This window comes from Convolutriloba macropyga, chromosome 4 (genome assembly GCF_964194025.1).
Source record: "Convolutriloba macropyga chromosome 4, txConMacr16.3, whole genome shotgun sequence".
Classification (NCBI taxonomy): domain Eukaryota; kingdom Metazoa; phylum Xenacoelomorpha; order Acoela; family Convolutidae; genus Convolutriloba; species Convolutriloba macropyga.
The window spans coordinates 50,360,942-50,379,957 of record NC_134471.1 but is presented as its reverse complement, the minus strand read 5'-3'; the positions used below and the strand labels follow the sequence as shown (position 1 = coordinate 50,379,957).

At 35.3% G+C, this 19,016-nt stretch overlaps 1 protein-coding gene across 1 annotated transcript; it reads left to right on the top strand.

Annotated features, from left to right (window-relative positions):
• The first annotated feature begins 8,700 nt into the window (after window positions 1-8,700).
• Window positions 8,701-15,453, top strand: LOC142338088 (uncharacterized). Its single transcript, XM_075387720.1, has 2 exons — window positions 8,701-9,456; window positions 15,164-15,453. Exons 1-2 carry the CDS (start codon window positions 8,799-8,801, stop codon window positions 15,451-15,453), a joined length of 948 nt encoding a protein of 315 aa, XP_075243835.1. The 5' UTR covers window positions 8,701-8,798.
• The last annotated feature ends 3,563 nt before the right edge of the window (window positions 15,454-19,016 follow it).

Sequence of the window (19,016 nt, the reverse complement as noted above, 5' to 3'; positions counted from 1 at the left end):
GTACACTCTTCACTCATCTCTTATTGCAGTCTAAAAAATTATTTATGATTACACTCTTTAGTGAATTTTTAGTAGGGAAAAGCATGGAAGAGTGTATTTTAAAGAAATTCAACTCATAAAAATATACTACAATTTTAAACAAATTACACTTAAGAAGATCGAAAAAAGTGGACTACAAAACAGTGTAATCACTTAGTGCGAAGCTTCTTGGGACAAGCTGTAAAAAAATGCAGCTTCCGATGACAGTTATTTCTGTATTTTTGCAATAGCGTTTGAAACCACACCCTTGCAGTGGGGCAGATGGTGAGTTCAGAATGTATAGAATATGCAGAATATTTTAACTACTCTAGTGTATACCACGTTCTCACTCCCCCTCAATATAAAAGTTTTAACATAATAGCTAGCTAGTGTAAGAAAGATTTAGTTAGTGTAAGAAAGTAATAAATTCTGGGAATGTTGAGTGTCAAGTCTATTTCAATGTGAGATAAGTATATGCATTGAGCAAATATATGATCAGATTTGGAACTTTATATACAATGCAATTAGAATTAAAATCAAAAGTGAAGCATAATAATGAAACAATTAAAATGAAAAGAAAAGCATTTCTTCGGATCCTTAACTTTTTAGAGGTTTGTAAGCTTTTAGTCCAAAGTGAGCTTCAAAAAGAGATTCATTTTTTATTTAGTTTAGTGTATTTTTTGTTGTCTTAAATTGTTGTTTTAATAGTATGAGTCAATTATTCCCTATCTGATATTGGGACGTGCTGTATATTGTCTATTGGGAAGTGGCTCAGGAAACACGAAGAATATACCAATGCCGTTACAAGAAAAAAGTACAATTTTTTGTCTCAAATAAGTTCAAATAAATCTTTAATGCATTAAAATAGGATTCTGACAATATAAAGTCTTTTGACGTTGTGGACCAAATTGGATCTGATGACCTACATGAAAGTCTACATGAGCCATTAACAGGACATCCTTGTATATAAGTTGGATAAGAGGGATCACCAGTCCTAACATAAATTGCTAAACTGAAAATTATTGCTCCCTGTATATTCGTAACAGAAGTAGACATGTGCTTTTTCACTAGCGCGAGGTGGAAATAAGGGAGGCGAGGGTTTTTTGATATAAATAATAAGTTGTAATGACGACGTTCGTTGTATTTTGTTTGATCTTGTGTTAGGTCATCGATGGAAATTGAGTTGTAAGTTTACCGATTCACGGCGGCTGGTATTCAATTATTATGCAATAAAACCGACCAAATTCTTTCATAAAAATCTTCAACAACAGAAATTACACTAGTTTTTAAGATCAGTATCCAACACTTGATGAGTTCAATTCAACTGGAGTCATAATCACAAAATTTACTTCCAATAGACAAAGGAGAAGATTGCAAATTCAATGGGAAACAAGTCAATCCGATTTCAGAGACCACAAACAAATGAGACGCTTCGAAACAATGATTGGAACTGCTCTTGAACAACGAAATCATGATGGCTGGTAAGCTGTTGGATTCGCGGAGCAGTTCCTAAATAGTGTTGAAGGACGCTGTACTGTAAAATGAATTTAACATTTAGGAGTAGTGTGGTCAATAGAGCAATTTGTATACTATTTTTTTGGACGTCCATTTCAAGTAATTTCAGCTCATTGAGCATTACTTTCTACTATGAAGGAACATAGATCAAAAAAGCTTACGAAAGTTGTTTAAGCCGTTGGATTGATAGACTACTTCCTTTTGATTTGGCAATTGATCATTCACAAGGATCAAAAGTCTGATTAGTGGATTACTTTTCCTGTGAAGCGCAACAAAATAACGTAAAATTTTGTGATACGACGGGGAATCCATTGCTGCAAAGTTGGATGCTCTTAAACTCAACGCGAAAAGTTTCTTGTTATCAGCGTTTCATCAAGAGGATTCAGCGCAATACTCAATTGAAAAAAGTTTAAACGCCATTTCAGAACCCCATTTTGAGCGGTTAATACCAGCTACCATAAATAGCGCCTAAATTGGAATTAATGCAGCGAATTTGAAAAATTTACATTCTACAAACTCTAGCTCTGCTCAGTTAATGCTAATTAAAGACAACTTTTTTCGCTATAGCTACTGTTCAAAAGTCGCGTTCAAAATTTAAGTCGACTGCATGTTAATTTGTCAAAAGAATCGCAAGTTCAAGCTCTACGGAGGAGGTTTTGTCTCGAAGAATACAAAGAACACCATCAAAAGCTCGACCTCAGAAAGGGGCCAGCCCAGCGCAAAGCGCAATAAAGACCACTATTCTAACGACCGACACAACTAAGTCCCCAGACACGACGAGTGGAATGTACGGCAATTCATTCAATTATGCATTATCGAAGATATTCAAAAAGACCCTACTTGCAATTTTGATAACCAAGGATTCGGTGCTCAAAAAGATCAGCGATTGTGTTCTGATAGACAACGAAGAACGATGCAGCCAGAATTTTCCGTATATACACAGCATCTGGCATAATTTACATGTGAGATCCGGTTGTGTATGTATCGAAGACAAAATTGCACTCGCCAACTCAATAAATGATGCACCAATATGTGGTCCATAGCACGCAGCCAGGCAGTTGGAGGATGACGGTATTCTCTCCGAGACTTTTAAGGAACCAGAAGCACAATTAGAAAAGAAGTTCCAGTGCATCGGAAAGCACATAAAACACCACTTCGCCAACGACAGACGCAATCACGAGAAACTTAAAAATCTTAAAGCAAAAATCTTAAACCAATAATTTGTGCGAATAAATGGAAGCCGTTAAGACTTAGTAAAAGTCCTAACGAGGAGGTACAACTAGATTTCGGGGGACGAATTTAAGAGAAAAAAATCGATCAGTCTACTTTTTAGCTTGCATAGGTTGTTTCTCAAAATCTCCATAATCAGAAGTCTTCACACAAGCTAACTGACCTAGTTAACATTCACAATTTCCTTCACATTTTTCGCATGACGTTCCGTGAGCTATTAAATTAGACGAAGTACGTGGTCAAATCGGATAGCGAGGACAAACGTCTATAATCATAACAATTCTAATTTAAAATAGGCGCCAATACATGAGCATAGAACAATACTGCTAGTAGAAATGCTAAAACAGAAATTTAAAGGAAGACTAGAATGCATACAAGAGACAGCGCAAAATCAATCACTTTAAAAATTGCAATTAATAAGTAGTATATTCAATTATATATCAAATAAAACATGGAAACAAAAAGCATCAAATATGTCACCATTTGAGACAAACCTTGGACGCACACGAATGCTCAATCAAAAAACTTGAGCTCCCAGCCAAATATTTAGATCTCCAAACAGTGCCATGGATCCGGCTCAAAAACAAAGATACATGGAACGAAAAATTGTGAAGCGATTGTGTTATAGGTGTGCAATTAGGGTATCAATTGCGGCGCTAAATCCATTAATTTTCTTTAATTTTAACTTAGGTCAATTTTAGTCATTTCATTGTTCAATTTTTTTATTCCCAATTTTGAAGATAAAATCTCGTTGTTCATACTTTTTGATTTGTTTACTTGAGAGCTATGATATAATGTCTGTTCATGTCGACTACCAATCTGTTTTACAGCCAATTATTTTGTAGTTGTAATGTTGCGTGATTAATTTGATGATCAAATTTAAGTAAAACTTCGACATTCATTCTTGCTAATCTCAATACAGTTTTCAATTGAGTCTCTTTAATCCAAATTTCGCTCTACAAAACGCTCAATTCAAAAGAGCTGATTAAAATCGTATTTCGCTAAGCAAAATACTAGACTAAAAATAAAGATTGTATTCGCAGGGCAATTAATTTCCAGAGCAAAAGTTAGTGGTGTATATGCACCGCGAAAGCATTCAAAATTCAGAACAATTCGTGTTGACAAACCGCCCAGCCAAACACTCTTTAATACGGAAACCGGTTTCTGTATGACATTTCAATCCAGATCTTGAAACAAGGATAATATGCGACGCATCTCGGAAAGGCTTAGGTTGTGCACTAGGGCAACAAACCCCAGACGGTTGACATACAGTGGCTTTCGCCTCGCGTTTCTTGAATTCTGTTGAAGATCGCTATAGTATTAGTGAACTTGAACTATTGGGTGTAGTCTGATCAATAGAACATTTCAATTACTATCTCTACGGTAAACTTTTTCCTGTTATAACGGATCATAGAGCTTTATTGTCTATAATGAGAGAGAATAGAGCTAACAAATCCTATAATAGTCGTCGTACACGTTGGGTTGATCGTTTTTCATCTTTTGATTGTTCGATAGATCAACTTCTTTGTTCAAAAAGGGGATTAGTAGATTACATTTCACGTGAACCACAGCAAAAAGCTGTTAATACCTTCAATTATGATAAACAATTTATAATTGCCAAATTGGACGCCATTAAACGCAGTGTGAAACGACTTTTATTAAATGCGGAAAGTTATACTGATTTTGCGGCGAGAAATCCGCCTATAAAATCGGCCGTAAATAATTCACAAATTATGCAGTGAATTTGCACTGCGGTTTCCCGAGTCTTCGGAAATTACAAATAAAGACTAATTCTTCGGAAGTTACAAATAACTCTCATTCTTCTAACATAATTGAGACTGCAAACATTCCTCACTCGCTTTCTTGCCTTAAATCGGCCTACAATCGGCCTACATTCGCAATCTTCATGTGACGAATGGCTGCGTATGTGTCGATGATCGAATCGCCACCCACAACTACATCAAAGACGCGTATGTAGATGCAATTCACGCCACACATCCAGGGAGTTGGGGGTAACAGACAAGGCGGTGTATCGGGATCTCCTTTCCAAAACGACAAAATGTAACCCCAGCGTCAAGATTGACATGAGGACAGTACGATTGGACGAACTCATATCAGATGAACAGTGGAATAATGAGGCTTGAAGTGACATTGATATCAAAAAACAGAAAGATCAAATCAGTAAGGATGCGAGAAAACGCTGTAACGAGGACCCAGACAAAGAATCCCGCATGATACCCATCCAGATGTTGGACTACTGTGCCCAGAACAGAGGCTTTACTGACAGTCAAGTTAGCTAAAAACAAACTCAAATCAAATTTATCTAAAACGAGTTTGAACGGGTTATATGAAGTCTTGGCACCGGGCACATCTGTAATAAAATCTTAAGAACACACTTCGATTATAGAAAAACCAGGCAGAAAAGAAGTCACCATAAGAAATTCGGATCTTGCCAAATTCGGCACAAAAGCTGAAAGACAGACAGATTTAAGATGTTATGCCGAACGTAGACCAAAAAGGCCAACGGGGAAAACAACTGAAGAATTAATTAGTCGTCATACGAAGGATGCGAAGAGAAAAATTGAAGGCGATAAGAAGATTAAACACAAATTATCACTGATGACATGAGTTGTGTTTCATCCATCTATTCCAATGTGTCGCGGACACTGCGATTGAGATTGCCAACTAAGCCGAAAAAGATAGTTTTTCCCGCGCCGTCAGAGCCACCAATAGAAACGGTCACTGATTTCGCGTTGCCAATGACCCTCCCGCAAACATCAATCGTCATCGCGGAACCGCCAACTCGACCTAAACGGAAGGCAGCTACAAAAGCCACAAGAGCTATTCAGCCTTCACATAAACGAAAACGATCATCGCCGTCGATCACCGAATCCGACGAATCGATGGCTTCTACTCAGACTTGTCCCCCAAACTTATCGGCAAACACAGCACCTTCGCGACAGAAAAGACGTCAGATATTAAAACAACAACAAATTTCTCCAAACAGATTCAACAGATTTAATCCGAATTTCGCTCTACAAAACGCTCAATTCAAAAGAGCGGATTTAAATCGCATTTCGCTAAGCGAATTACTAGACTAAAAGCAAACACTGCATTCGCAGGGCGAATACCATTGAAAATTGGTATTCGAATACAATTAATTTCCAGAGCAAAATTTAGTGGTGTAATCACACCGCATAAGCTTTCGAAAATCAGAACAATTTGTTTTGACAAACCGCCCAGCAAAACACTCTTTAATACGGAAACCGATTTCTGTATGACAGCGATACTGAACTAGTGGCCAATCGATTGAAGGTGAGGCAAAACGCAATAGCAACAGCAGCTATCAATCCGCAGAGTCCATCAAGGCACATCCACATGCATCTGGTTATGCCGTTATGTTAGTGCTTCGGACACAGTGCTCCTCCTTGCGGAAGCTAGCAACAAAAAAGCCACGAAACAGTAATCTACAGTTGTGAAAACTAATGAACACACTTCCGTGATGAATAAGAACCAGAAAGAAAAGAATTTACAATTCGAAACATGGGTCTTGCGAAAGTCGGCACTAAAGCCGAAAAGAATACATCAAGGGCTGGTTATGCAGAACACCGTCCAATGGTTGACCAATCCACTTGAGTGGAGAAACAACTAATGAGAAGATCCTCAAACAAGCAAAGAAAGCGAGACAAAAACTAGAAAGAACTACACGCGGAAAACACCGTCGAATGGCATATGATATGCGGTGCGTGTCATAAATTCAATCGAATGTGTCTCGCGGGCCGAGAGTTAGACTTCCTACAATGCCATCTAAACCTCGAATAACCTCAACGCAAGAACCGCGATGTAAGTGTTATAGAAAACAATCAAAAAATAGAGACGCGAATGCCTGCTACCTCTACTTCAACTCCAGTGACTTGCGAATGCTCCCCAAATATACCACATATACCGCAAAGCAATCCCAGGTTGAGGTGCCATCCGGAAGTGACCCCTGATCAGACCGTACCAGATGAAACTTACCTCTGATCAGACCCTCCCAGACCAAAGTATCCTCTGATCAGACTAAAGTGCGCTCGAAACACCGTGTGCGCTCTAAGTGCGCTCGAAACTGTCTCTGATCAGACCTTCCCAGACGGAAAGGACCTCTGATCAGACCATAATCAGACCATTGTCCAGAAGATTGTGCGACCATGGCCCAGTCAAAGCTCAGACCATTGTCCAGACGGTTGTGCGCTCAAAATCACTTCTGATCAGACTATTGTGCGCTCAAAAGTTACTCCTGATCAGACTATTGTGCGCTCGAAATCACCTCACAGCACGAAATTTCTTATAATATATTCATTTCATACAAAATGATGTTTGCATTATTGTATTCATCTAAAGAAAAGACCATTCTAAAAGTATTATTTCTAAAAAAAGATAACCCAACTGCTGAGTAAAAAATCATTTAGTATACATTAGTGCATATTTCCAACTCAATGGATAAATTTAGACAGCTTTCCATATAAAACATCGTATTCTACAGTTAAACAAAATTTCCTTGTAAGGGGACTGGCATGTTCAATCAGCTGGACCCCTTTGGTTCTGATCAAAGTCATCAGACTCTAGATCTGTCGGTAATCAGAATGCTGATTTTTGTTGCCTCTTGACAGAGCCGACATCTCTCTGTAACAAAAAAATCAAAAAAAAATCAGCTCGAAATGGTCTCTGATCAGACTAATGTGCGCTTGAATCTGCCTCTGATCAGACCATTCCCATCCTGAAGTGACTTCTGGTCATACCATCCCCAGACCAAAGTGATCTCTGATCATACCATCCCCAGACCAAAGTGACCTCTGATCATACTATCCCCAGACCGAAGTGACCTCTGATCATACCATCCCCAGACCGAAGTGACCTCTGATCATACTATTGTGCGCTGGAACCAAATCCCAGACCCTGTAATTTTGGTCTGGGAACACACCGTGTGCGTTGGACTTGGTCTGATCAGAGGTCACTTCCGGATGGCACCTCAACCTGGGATGTGTAACCAAATTATGACTTTGATCTTTGCACTCTCACATTTCATGAGGCAGAGAACGCTAGTGAGTTGAACAGCAACTTTTAAAACTTTTAAAAACTGAAAAACCTTTGTTTCATGATCCCAGTAACAATTTATGTTGTTAGCAATGATGCTTAAAAAATATTTTAATTTCCTATGTGTGTTCTGATCATTTTAGTTTAATCGCTAGAAAAAATTCCTTTCTTTGAAATTCTGTAATACTTCAATATGCAAATTTAATAATTCATTCAAAATTAATAAGGATTTATATATTTTTAAAAGTTGTTTAGATGTTTAGATTGATCAACGGTTTTGAATAATATATATAGAACTTGAAAATTCACACACTAAATAAAGTTAAGGTAATTTTACCCTAACGTAGTTAAGGTAAACCGTTGATAAGGTAAAGTTAAGGTAAAGTTTACCTTATTTTTACCTTAACTTGAGTTAAGGTAAAAATTTACGTTAACTCTGTTAAGGTAAAATTATCTTAATTTATTAGAACTTTCTTTTTTTACGTTCTGCAGTAAAATTACCACAAATTATTAGTACCTCAGTGAGTAAAATTTAGGCCGTTTTATGTGCAATCTAATGGGCTAAATTTCGTTTTGATTGGTTTAGTATTTCAGAGGTTATTAACAATTTTCGACCTCGAACCTCCGAAAATGACAACATGCTCACTGCTTTAAAGGTAATTTTAAGGTAATTGATTAAGGTAAATTTAAGGGAAGTTAGCGTAAAATTTAAGGTTTTTTAAAGGTAGTGAGGCCTTAACTTTTCAGGTAAATTTAAGGTAAAGTTAGGGTTAGTTAAGGTGAGTTAAGGAAAGGCAAATCTACCTTAACAGTTAAGGTGAGTTAGGATGTTTTTTAAGGTAAAATTACCTTAACTTTATTTAGTGTGTAGGTAAATATAATAAGTCCATGTTTCCGTTCCTACTATATAGGTGGTGCCAAAAGGAACTCATATTCAGAACTAAAACAGTTACTTTCTCAGGATGAATTCAGCGCTTTTGGGTGCTTTTCTGAGTATAATATTTTTCCGTACATATATCTTTATAATTCCATTAACTCATTTGGCCTCAATTTACGGCATTGATTCAAAAGCGAGCAGAGTTATTTACTTTACTTCAATTTCAGAAGGCATATTATTGGACTTCGAAGCTTTTAAGATCTTTCCTTCGCCGAAAAGCAGGTCGCATTGCGCCATGCTATGTCTTATAGAACCACGCTGCAAATCATTCTCATTTTGTCGAGATATATCTTGCTTGCTTTACAGTAACGATTCCTACACGTTAGGCAATTTTGTTCTTATACCAAAGTCAAAATGTTTTTACGTCGAAATGGCACAAAGTGAGCATCCTTTGTGTGAAATTAGAGGAGATTACGTAAATATTACATCAGACGAAGGTCATAAATCGGAATTGTGCTCAATTAACAGCAAAAGGGCGGATGGCGTGTGGGCTGAATGGGACACAGAGGTTCTAGTTGACAACTCAGACCTCTTCAAAACAGAGAGAAAGAGGGAATGTTTGTACTTTAGTCATGGAGGAATTAACTGTACAGGAATTATGGAAGAAGTAATCGTCTTTCCTTTGAAGCAAAGGACCCGAGGCTATGAGTCTGCCAAACACTATTGCAATTTCAACTTTCCAGGTTACTAGTCAAGTGATGCATGCTTATGAATTTTGTGATTCGCTTAAACCCTACCCAAGCGAGGTCTCAGACCCAAAGTAGATATGCACAGATGGAAATTAACGCACTAGGATGGCGTCGAGTGTTCAAAATTACAAGCTCTGGAAAAAAATGAACGCACGAAAGTCTGGACATAGGTGTTTCTAAACGCAAGAAACTCTTGACACATCCCTTTTTGAACGAATGAAAGTCCGGACATAGGGTCTTTTGAACGCACGAGAGTCTGGACATGCGATTTAAACACTCAAAAGTCTGTACATGGGTACTTGAGGGTACTAAGTAGGTCCGGGACGGTCTGGGCATAGACATGTTTCGTCTCAACATATTGACTTGCCGTCTGGCACCTCAACCTGGGTACTCCAAAAAGTGTTGATTTAAAGTGTAGGAAACTGTCCATTTGCCTCGTTTTTGTTGAAAAAGAACGAAGTGTGTTTTATTCATCATTTTTACATCTATGTTTTGTTAGCAAAATTTTGGGAGGTACGTTAGGTTTTCAAATGTTAAAAATTGCAGGAAAAATTGTTTTTACCATTTTCTGAGAACTAAATCAAAACTCCAAAATTATCTCGAGCAATTGAACTAATGCTGTTGTTTCAATGCTGTATGCGGCATTTTTGGTCTGAGAAAAATTTGAGAAAGATTCAGTCTGAGATGTGAGAAAGTAATTTCAATAACTGTTGATTTCAATGAACCAAAGGAAATCCATGTTCGACACCACCCTCGACGCCACCCAACAACGTATCAATGAAAACAATAGTTGTTGCTGTATTCGAAGCGCAACCATAACATCCCACTGCATTGAAAACAAAAAAAAGAAACTTTTGTTAGAAAATATTGACAATTTTCAATTTATTACGTTTCACAAGGAAGCTACCGGGGACTTCCTAAACTTCAAACCAAACGAATTGATTATTTAAAACCTTCAAACTAATAGCAAAAAAATTTATATACAAAACCAGTAGTAACATTGAAGCTCGATTCTTGAAGCTTGTTTCGAAACCCAACGTCCAGAATTTTCTACATTTTTCAGTATTTCTTACAATTTTTGAATTAAATTAATGTTCGTTCTTGAAAACCAGGGCAAAGCGCAAACATAGGGCACAACTTTGAGTCTGCAACATCCTACAAAGATTTTCAGCTCACAGGATATGCGTCAACTGATGTTTATTCGTTTTGTAATTCGTTGAAATAATTTAGTTTATTGAGCAAAATTTGGGATTCTTGTATCATTCGATTTCAACCAAATTAAAAAATGGTTGCTTTGAATTTACATGCATTTCTTGCTTTCCACGCAGCTCTAACAAAATTTTCAGTCCATTTTTATTATTTTATGATATAGAGGAGCATACAAAGTCGCATTTGATCTAAGACATCTCTTTGTAATCACAATATTAGAGAGGAAAAGCTATAATACCAAAAAAAAATTGAAAACTAATTTATTTGTTGTTTGAGAATGCACAAACAGCGTACTCATGACTATGATCTAGATTACTTCAATTTACTCTATTTCCAAAAAAATCATGTTGCATTGAAAATATCGATTAACTGAAGTTTTTTTTGCAAAATAAATGTCATTATTAGATAATTGTACAAGAAGGTTTAGATGCCTATTTTGGACAAAATTTTGTGATGAAAACGGTTTGTAGTAGAAATTGTCAAGGGTTTGTGTTTTTTTGTAAAAAAGTGTTTTTTTTTGTAAAATGTAATGCGTTTTGTATAAGCTGTTGTGTTTTTCCAAATGAGTTTTATAGAAATTGTGTTTTGTGTATTGCAAAAATACTTTAAATTGTGTTTGTACAAAAGTGTCTTGTACAAATGAGTTTCGCACAAATTCTCTCAAAATATTTACGTTACGTCTTCTTTTTAAAAGATCATCTACCCTCGTAGCAGACTATAACCAGAAAAATCTTCAAAATGTTACCTAATTGTTTCTTTTGGACAACTTTGATATCGAACACAAAAAAGTGACGCATTTTTTTATGCGGCTGTGCCGTGTTTTCACTGTGATACGTTATGAAAGCACTATATTTGCCATGATACCAAATTCAAAAAAGGACAACCAAATTCCACGCTGCTTATTGCATACTCTTTAAAATATGATAAGCAGATCCTTTCTAACAGGGTCAAAATTCAATATTTTCAGGACCTGTGTTTCAAGAAGTTTTCAGAACTTTTGTTTTGGCTATTGCAATCTTAAACTTGGAATTTTTGTTGGCACGTTTTACGTTTTGCACCAAATAAAAATGAGCTGAAAATGGCTTCGATAAAAATAGGTATAATTTTCTTCAGTAATAAAAGGAACGCTGACAATTTTTAACATTTGTTCGAATTAATAAGACCAAACTGGATTTTAAGAATTTTATAGAAACAATGTAGCAAAATAATTTGCTAGGCGTAGATCCTACATAATTATATGTTGCAGAGCGTCAGTCTTACATAATATTGCGTTGATTTCGGCTTAGATCCTACGAAAATGTAACTCATCGCGCTCTGTTGTCGCAACTCGAACCACTAACTCCATGCGTGCTTGTCGCCTCATCTATTACTGAGCCGTGCAATCGTTCATTATTGCTCGCACGAACCTATTTCAGTACTGAGCAAGTGTAATTTCTTGTGTGATTTTTTTTACTGATTCAGAACTATCATCGTGTCACTTATTACACTTGCCAGTTTAAATCCAAGTCTGATCTAACACTTGGTTAGTCAAAATCGAAGTCTGATGTAAGACATGGCGAGTCTAAATCCAAATCTGATTTAAGCGAGCAGCGAAATAAGACTTGGATTTATAGCCTTGATTAGTACTGATTTTGATTTGTAGGTCGGTCTGGGATGCCTTTTTTTAGGATTAACATTACCACTGGGTTATCATGAATGAGGTCGCAGCAATCAGAAATTTTACAGACATTTTTGTTTAAACTTAATTGTTAAATATCATTTTTCAACGCAGTTAACGTTTGGGATGTGACGGTTTCTCATAAATGTATGCAACTATCATAGTATCTGTTGTTGCTAAGTGTGTAGTTTGTTGCTGAAAATGTACAAGGTTCTTATTGAATTAGAGTGAATATGTGTTTAGTTTTTCTAGACGAAACGAGAGATGTTAGCCAAAGTGGGTTCAAAAGATAAAAAAGTTATCCTCATGTTTAGTCGAAAACCTAAGAAGTAGTCTGTTTTTGTTGCAGATTTTTGCCGTTTTGTCAAATTTTATTTAAAAAAATTGAGTGATTTTTAATTCATGCATTATCAACTGTATTGTTTAGTTGACTCTTTCAAATGATGAAAAAGCTATTGATTGTTTTAGCTTCCTGATAGAAAACGTTAAAAGAACCTTAAACTATTAAATATTTTCATTCAAAGCTGCAGAAACAGTGATTAACGATCCGCTCGTTACTCCATAAAGATGAGATTATAGTGTGATCTTAATAGAAGTTAATGTGAGAAAAAACGGCTGCGTAATTTTTTTTGTTTGAAAATAAACATATTGAAGTTTGGGTAAGTTGAAAACTGATGAAACCGATATTATCTTATGTTCGAAAATCGAACTTAGTAATGATAATGGAGCCAACTTGTGAAACTTGTGCATTGGGTTGCTTATCTAAAACAATATTACCTACATTTGACATGCAGAATTTCTCGATTAGGGCTTAAACTCTATTTGAGGCTTTGAAATTGATGAATTGTTGAAAAATAAAAACGATTAGCAAAGTCGCAGAAGAAATTAAAGTACCGAAAAGTATTCATCATTAAATTGGCTTTATAGCGAATTGCATAAGTCTTAATATTGTTTACTCTTATGTAATTTGCAGAATTGGTAGAAAAAGTTGAGGCAACAAACAAAATAGAGAACGAAAACCTTGAGAAACTGGCAAAAATTCATAAAACGGTATGTTTTTTGAAAAAAATTTTATATAATGATTAAACTAAAATTTTTCGACTATAATAAAGATATGGATTTCAAAATCGAATCATTACAAGAACTGCTTTTAGACAGATACAATCATAGAAGAAACAACGCCAAGAAAAACATACAATTGGGTTTGTAACGAATTGAAAAAGGAATCAATTTGCAAAGATGCAATCTGTAATAAACTATTTTTTTCTAAAACAAATGAAAGGCTTAAGAAATATGAAGCTCAACGGGAAAAAAGTAAGCCTATTCAAAACAACCAAACAATGAGGCTATTACCAGAACCTAATAGAAAAATTAGCGGTGAACTCTTCTTGGCGACAGTCGACATCTCTTCCAATCGTCCAGTTTTTTAATAGCACGGACATTCAAAAACAGATAATTCACAAAATCGATCATGCAAATTGTTAGAATGTGTTCTTCGCAATCTTTGGTGTAAAAATCACAAATGAACTTAAATAGGATGATTTCAATCTGAGAGCTCAGCAATCACAGTTAATGTTTATCGCAATTGGAATAAGGACTGAAATGAACAAATATAGATAGAAACGTTCGGAGATTCTTAGAACAACCAAAAAATTGCTAGACAAAAACAAACTTACTTGAAACACTGAAAAAATTTAAACCATAGAATACAAAACTGCAAGTAAACTAAAAATACACTGATTTATGAAGAATAACCGCACAAAAACATAATTTCTACTTTTTATCTAGGCATAACAATCGATAAGAAATTCAGCTTTGTTGAGCAAACTACATGTGTAGAAAAAAGATCCTCAAAATTAGCACGCCGTATTATAAACTGCAAACAAGAAAAATGTTAAATCGAAAACAGTTGATCACAATTGTCAATATATATGATAAGTCAGTGTTTTGGTTTATTATACGGATTTTAATCTACGGAACTAGCAACAGTTCAGTAATGCAGAACTGTGACAAAATTTTTATTACAATTTTGATCTACCACTCAAAAGACGGTTTCCCAAAAAATGTATACTGAATAAAATCCAGAAAATGTTCAGGTATTTTTGTCCAGGTATTTTTGTTAGACCTGATTGCAACTTTCTTGATAAGTTTAAAATACTCAAACAACAGCTAAACACTCTTTTGTAAGAAAAATTGAACAGTGACTTTCTTAGGAATGATTATGATCTTACTAAAGTTATAGCCTAAATTAGTTGTTGTGTCATCTAGGCTGCTGATATTGCTGCTCTCAGTAATTTACGTTGAGTTTTTTTTACTAAACAATTGTTGGGTTTTGTCATTCTTCTTCCAAAACAATTTTCCCCTCTATTTCTGGTTTATTGTTTGTACAAAGAAAGTGCGCTCTTTTTTTCTCTTCCGCCTTGAGGCGCTTGAAAATGGATCAAGTTTATCCAATAGTGGTCGCTCTGGTGCTCCTGCCTCTTTTGCGTTGTTTTTTTAAATGAAAGTCAATAATGGACACCAGGAAACGATTCAGTTTAATGATTTAGATTTTAAAAAAATTGGCGCTCCTCAATTTTTTATTTGTAATATTTATCATAGTGAGACCATTAAGACAATCTAAAGAGGAAACCGATTTGAAAAGTTTCTCTCCCACGCATGAAAACTGTAAATTATTTTGGTTATCATTCCCAGAAATATTTCTCGGCCATTATAGAAGCCAGTTCAGCTTTTGAGACAATTGGAAAACCGATTATTTTTCCATTTGTTTTCGTCATTTTTGATTTTTGTCAACGTTTTCAACTAACATTACACATATGCTTTTTTTCCTGATAGGCTCAATGTTGTTTGGGAACCTGGACGGTACCCAGGAGCAGATACAATATCTGTTATCAATCTTTGGAACCGATAAAATGTGGATAGGGATCTACTTCAACTCTGGCACGTGGATAAGTGAGTCTGGGTTCAATATGACGCAGAAGATCATCTGGGCAGATTCAGGACAACCAAACGCACCCCTATCTTATCCAGTACTTCTTCTCCTAACTAGTGGTGCTGTTACAAGTCCTTCCTTGCGAACTGATGGATTTTTCGCTGAAGCATGCTATTTTATGACTTCAACGTGATTTGTCGGTCTTAGATTCTACGACAGTTACCACTTCCTGGTAGTGATAGAAGGATCATATATGTTCTCATACATATCATAACGTATTTCCTAGTGCGATCCTTGTATGACAACTAAGAAATCATGCATGATCCTTGTATGAAATCAAAGAAATCATAAATGACAGATAATACTGCTCGTAGATCGCAAGCATTCAAAAACCCATTGTTGGCTAATTGAAACTGCTGCAAACCGACCTATGACTTGCATGAAATCATTTATGATCTTTGTATGAATATTAAGAAATCATATACTATCCTTGCATGACTACTAAGAAATTATTTATGATCCTTGTATAACTACTAAGAAATTATTTATGATCCTTGTATAACTACTAAGAAATCATATATTGACCTAGCTAGTATGAACAAAGAAAAAAAATTTTTGGAGAAGCCTGGCAGTACAAATCAAATTAATTTGAATTCAGTGAGTTATAGTTTAATAATTTAAGCGTTTTGAAACCGGGTTTGACTTTTTGTGATCTTTGTATGACTACTAAGAGGTCATACATATCATATATGACCTAGTATGACTACTAAGAATTTTGTATGATGTGCAACTCGGGTATTGAATCTCTGGTCGCGGAATAATTACTTTAAATTACTGATGAAGTATGTAGAAAATTTGCACTTTGAGGTTCTGAATATTCCAACCTTTAAAGCTGAATTCTAGAAGGTGAACTTAACAGTGCATTTCATATCACTTTGTTTATGTTCAAATATTTTTTCAACCGCATTTATGAACTACAATTCAACGCATATTTCAGTTTTGTTCACGTTCTATTGGTGCAAAAGGCTGTCATCGCGAATAGGGATGCCACAAAATTGGTGATTAAACTAGATCAACTCCTTATTGAGCACTGACATTGCCATGTTCAGTTTGAAATTTTGTTGTGATTAGTACAACAGTGCCTGAGCCGACGTTTCAAATAAAAGTTTCAAATAGTTTAGTCTTCAGTTTAGGAACACAGTAAAAAACAATTCGTTCCACTAGAAATTCATAAGATAACAATTTCCTGGCTGATGTTCCATTTAATTCCGTCCATGTTTAACAGTAATTGCATAAATTCGTAGAAAGTTCTGAGTTTTTTCTCCAACATTGGATCACTGATAATTAATAAAAAGTCAGATACATTAATTTGAATGAGAACTTCGATCACTCAATTGTTCGAGTATGGCAAAAATTTTAATCTCCACATAACGCCGCAATGGTATTACCAAATCCTAACGAGCAAATCTGCCCGATCTCTGTAACCTTTGTTCGTTTTTCCTATATTAATACATTGAAAATGTAAGAATAATGCAAAAAACAGATACTTTACCAATATCGGCCAAAATGGAAAGGAACTGCACAACAGTTCGCAAAAGTGTCCAAATTTTAACCGCAGAAATGATATACAAGCTTTGTATCCTGTTTTTACTGTAGAATTTCAAGCTCAATTAAGGTATCTAAAACCTGCAATTTTTCTAGTTTGTTGCGCATCACCACACTCTCAAAGCCGTAATTTAGAGGAATATTTCAGAAAAAAATTATACTGTCAAAGATTTGTTATTTTCTATACTAAGCTTTTATTGTAAACTCATTAGGAAAATTAACATTTAAGTGAAACTTTTCATCTAAAAATGGAAGATTTTTTGAGCATTTTCTTACTCTTCTTCTTTGTCCATAACCACCAAGATTCAATAGAGTGAATTTTTGTTGAAAATCCACATATAAATTGATTACTGTTTCTTCTTGTTTATTTATAGGTCCTTTCCAATTGAATTTATCAATTAAAATTTTTATTCAGTTGAGTTTTTTCCAATATAGTTGCCTTCCTTGACGGATGTTTTCTGATAGATAAACACTAAGATTAAATAGAGGGTTGTTCGTTTAAGAATCATATATGAAAGGATACCTGTTTCTTCTTGTTTATTTCAATAATTTACTGAAAAATCCCTCCATTCATTCTTAGCGATTACTGACATTTTGACACTATGAAGTTTTAACAGTAAGAAATTTTACCACGGCTGAGGTGGTGAAATTATGTTTGTAGACGTTTTAAAAAACTCAGGAAGCAGGAATTTTTTGCACAGGTGTCCACTGACAGACAACTGTTGATTTTTTACTGAAAAATTGCTCTTGAGGGTTATTTCGGATGGAGCAAAAAAGTTCAGAAATATTAATCTTAATTTTGGTTGGAATGATAATCGAATTGTTAGGATTAACGCAACTTTTTTCTACAACCAATTCTCTAATTTTTTAAAATTATAAAAATGTTGATATAAAACTAGACTTTAATTACGAGTTTTGATTTTTTTTTCTACATTTTTGCTCTATCCATCTTTGTATCTCTCTCTCTCTCTCTCTCTCTCTCTCTCTCTCTCTCTCTCTCGCTCTTTCTCTGTCTCTTTTTGGATGTGCGCGCTTTGGGGGTGTGCAGTGAGTGCTGTTGGGTGTATTTCTGTATATTTCCTCACCTACAATTAAAAAAAAAGTTTTGTCAAACCTACGTACTCTTCATATGAATACACTTACTCATTCAGTATTCTAAAAAATTGTGGCTAATTGCCCACTATACAGTATATTGTTTTAGACAAACTTTTACTTGTTTAATTAATAAAGTTTTAAACAATAACTTTTACTTGCTCAATTAATAAAGCTTTTAACCAATTTTATATGTTCAAATAGAAAAGCTTTGAACCTCTTTTACGTGCTCAAATATTAAAGCTTTAAAATACTTTTGCATGATCACAAGGGTGCATTAAATTAAGCACAATTGCGGATTGTAGATCCATTCAGTGTGCAAATGGATATCATAATTGGGCGATAAAGTTTTACAGGACTTATCACCAGAGACTTAACAGTATTTCATTTCCTCAAAAATAGATACTAAAAATAGATACTAACCTTGTCTCATAATTTTGCTGATTTTATGTACCTATTTTCAAGCGATTTTTACTAGGCGGAAATTTTGAATTATACCTCTGCGGTGTTATGTATAATCAACGAGGTAGCACAGTGGATACAATATACCCCAGTTTTTCTTGACTAACTGTCAAGTGCTATACCTCTATGCTCCTCCATTCGTTTCACTAAAATTTTGTATTTGTTTCTTGTGCTATTTTTGGGTCTGAAAAGAGATACACGCAGTCTGCGCTCCGTTGTCTAGATCTCCTACCTCGCTAACCCTGTCGGGATGATCCTTACATTGAAAAACAGATGTATCAAGCCAGTGATGAAGAGATGGAGAGAAATTCAGGAGCGCTGTGTGACGTTGTGTTGGATCGAATCAAACATCGGGAACTCATCAAACATTTTGTTAAGGTGAAAAGTAGCAGGTAGATAGCGAGAGTGAAGCTATTATTATATATAACAGCGGTGGCTCTGAAAGTATTGTCGATCCAATGTTTTGCTGCCGTGGGGAATGATCTTTTCGGGGAAATATAATGCAGATTAAATTGCGATCAATGGTTTCCTGCGTTTTAGATGTCAGCATTTCGAGGTTCCAGTTGAAAAAAAAATGCAATTAAGAGTCGACAATGC

Coding starts and splice junctions, on each gene's coding strand:
- LOC142338088 (XM_075387720.1), top strand. CDS start 8,799: ATGAATTCAGCGCTTTTGGGTGCTTTTCTGAGTATAATATTTTTCCGT. Junction 9,457..15,163: donor TTGCAATTTCAACTTTCCAG/GTTACTAGTCAA, acceptor TTTTCCTGATAG/GCTCAATGTTGTTTGGGAAC.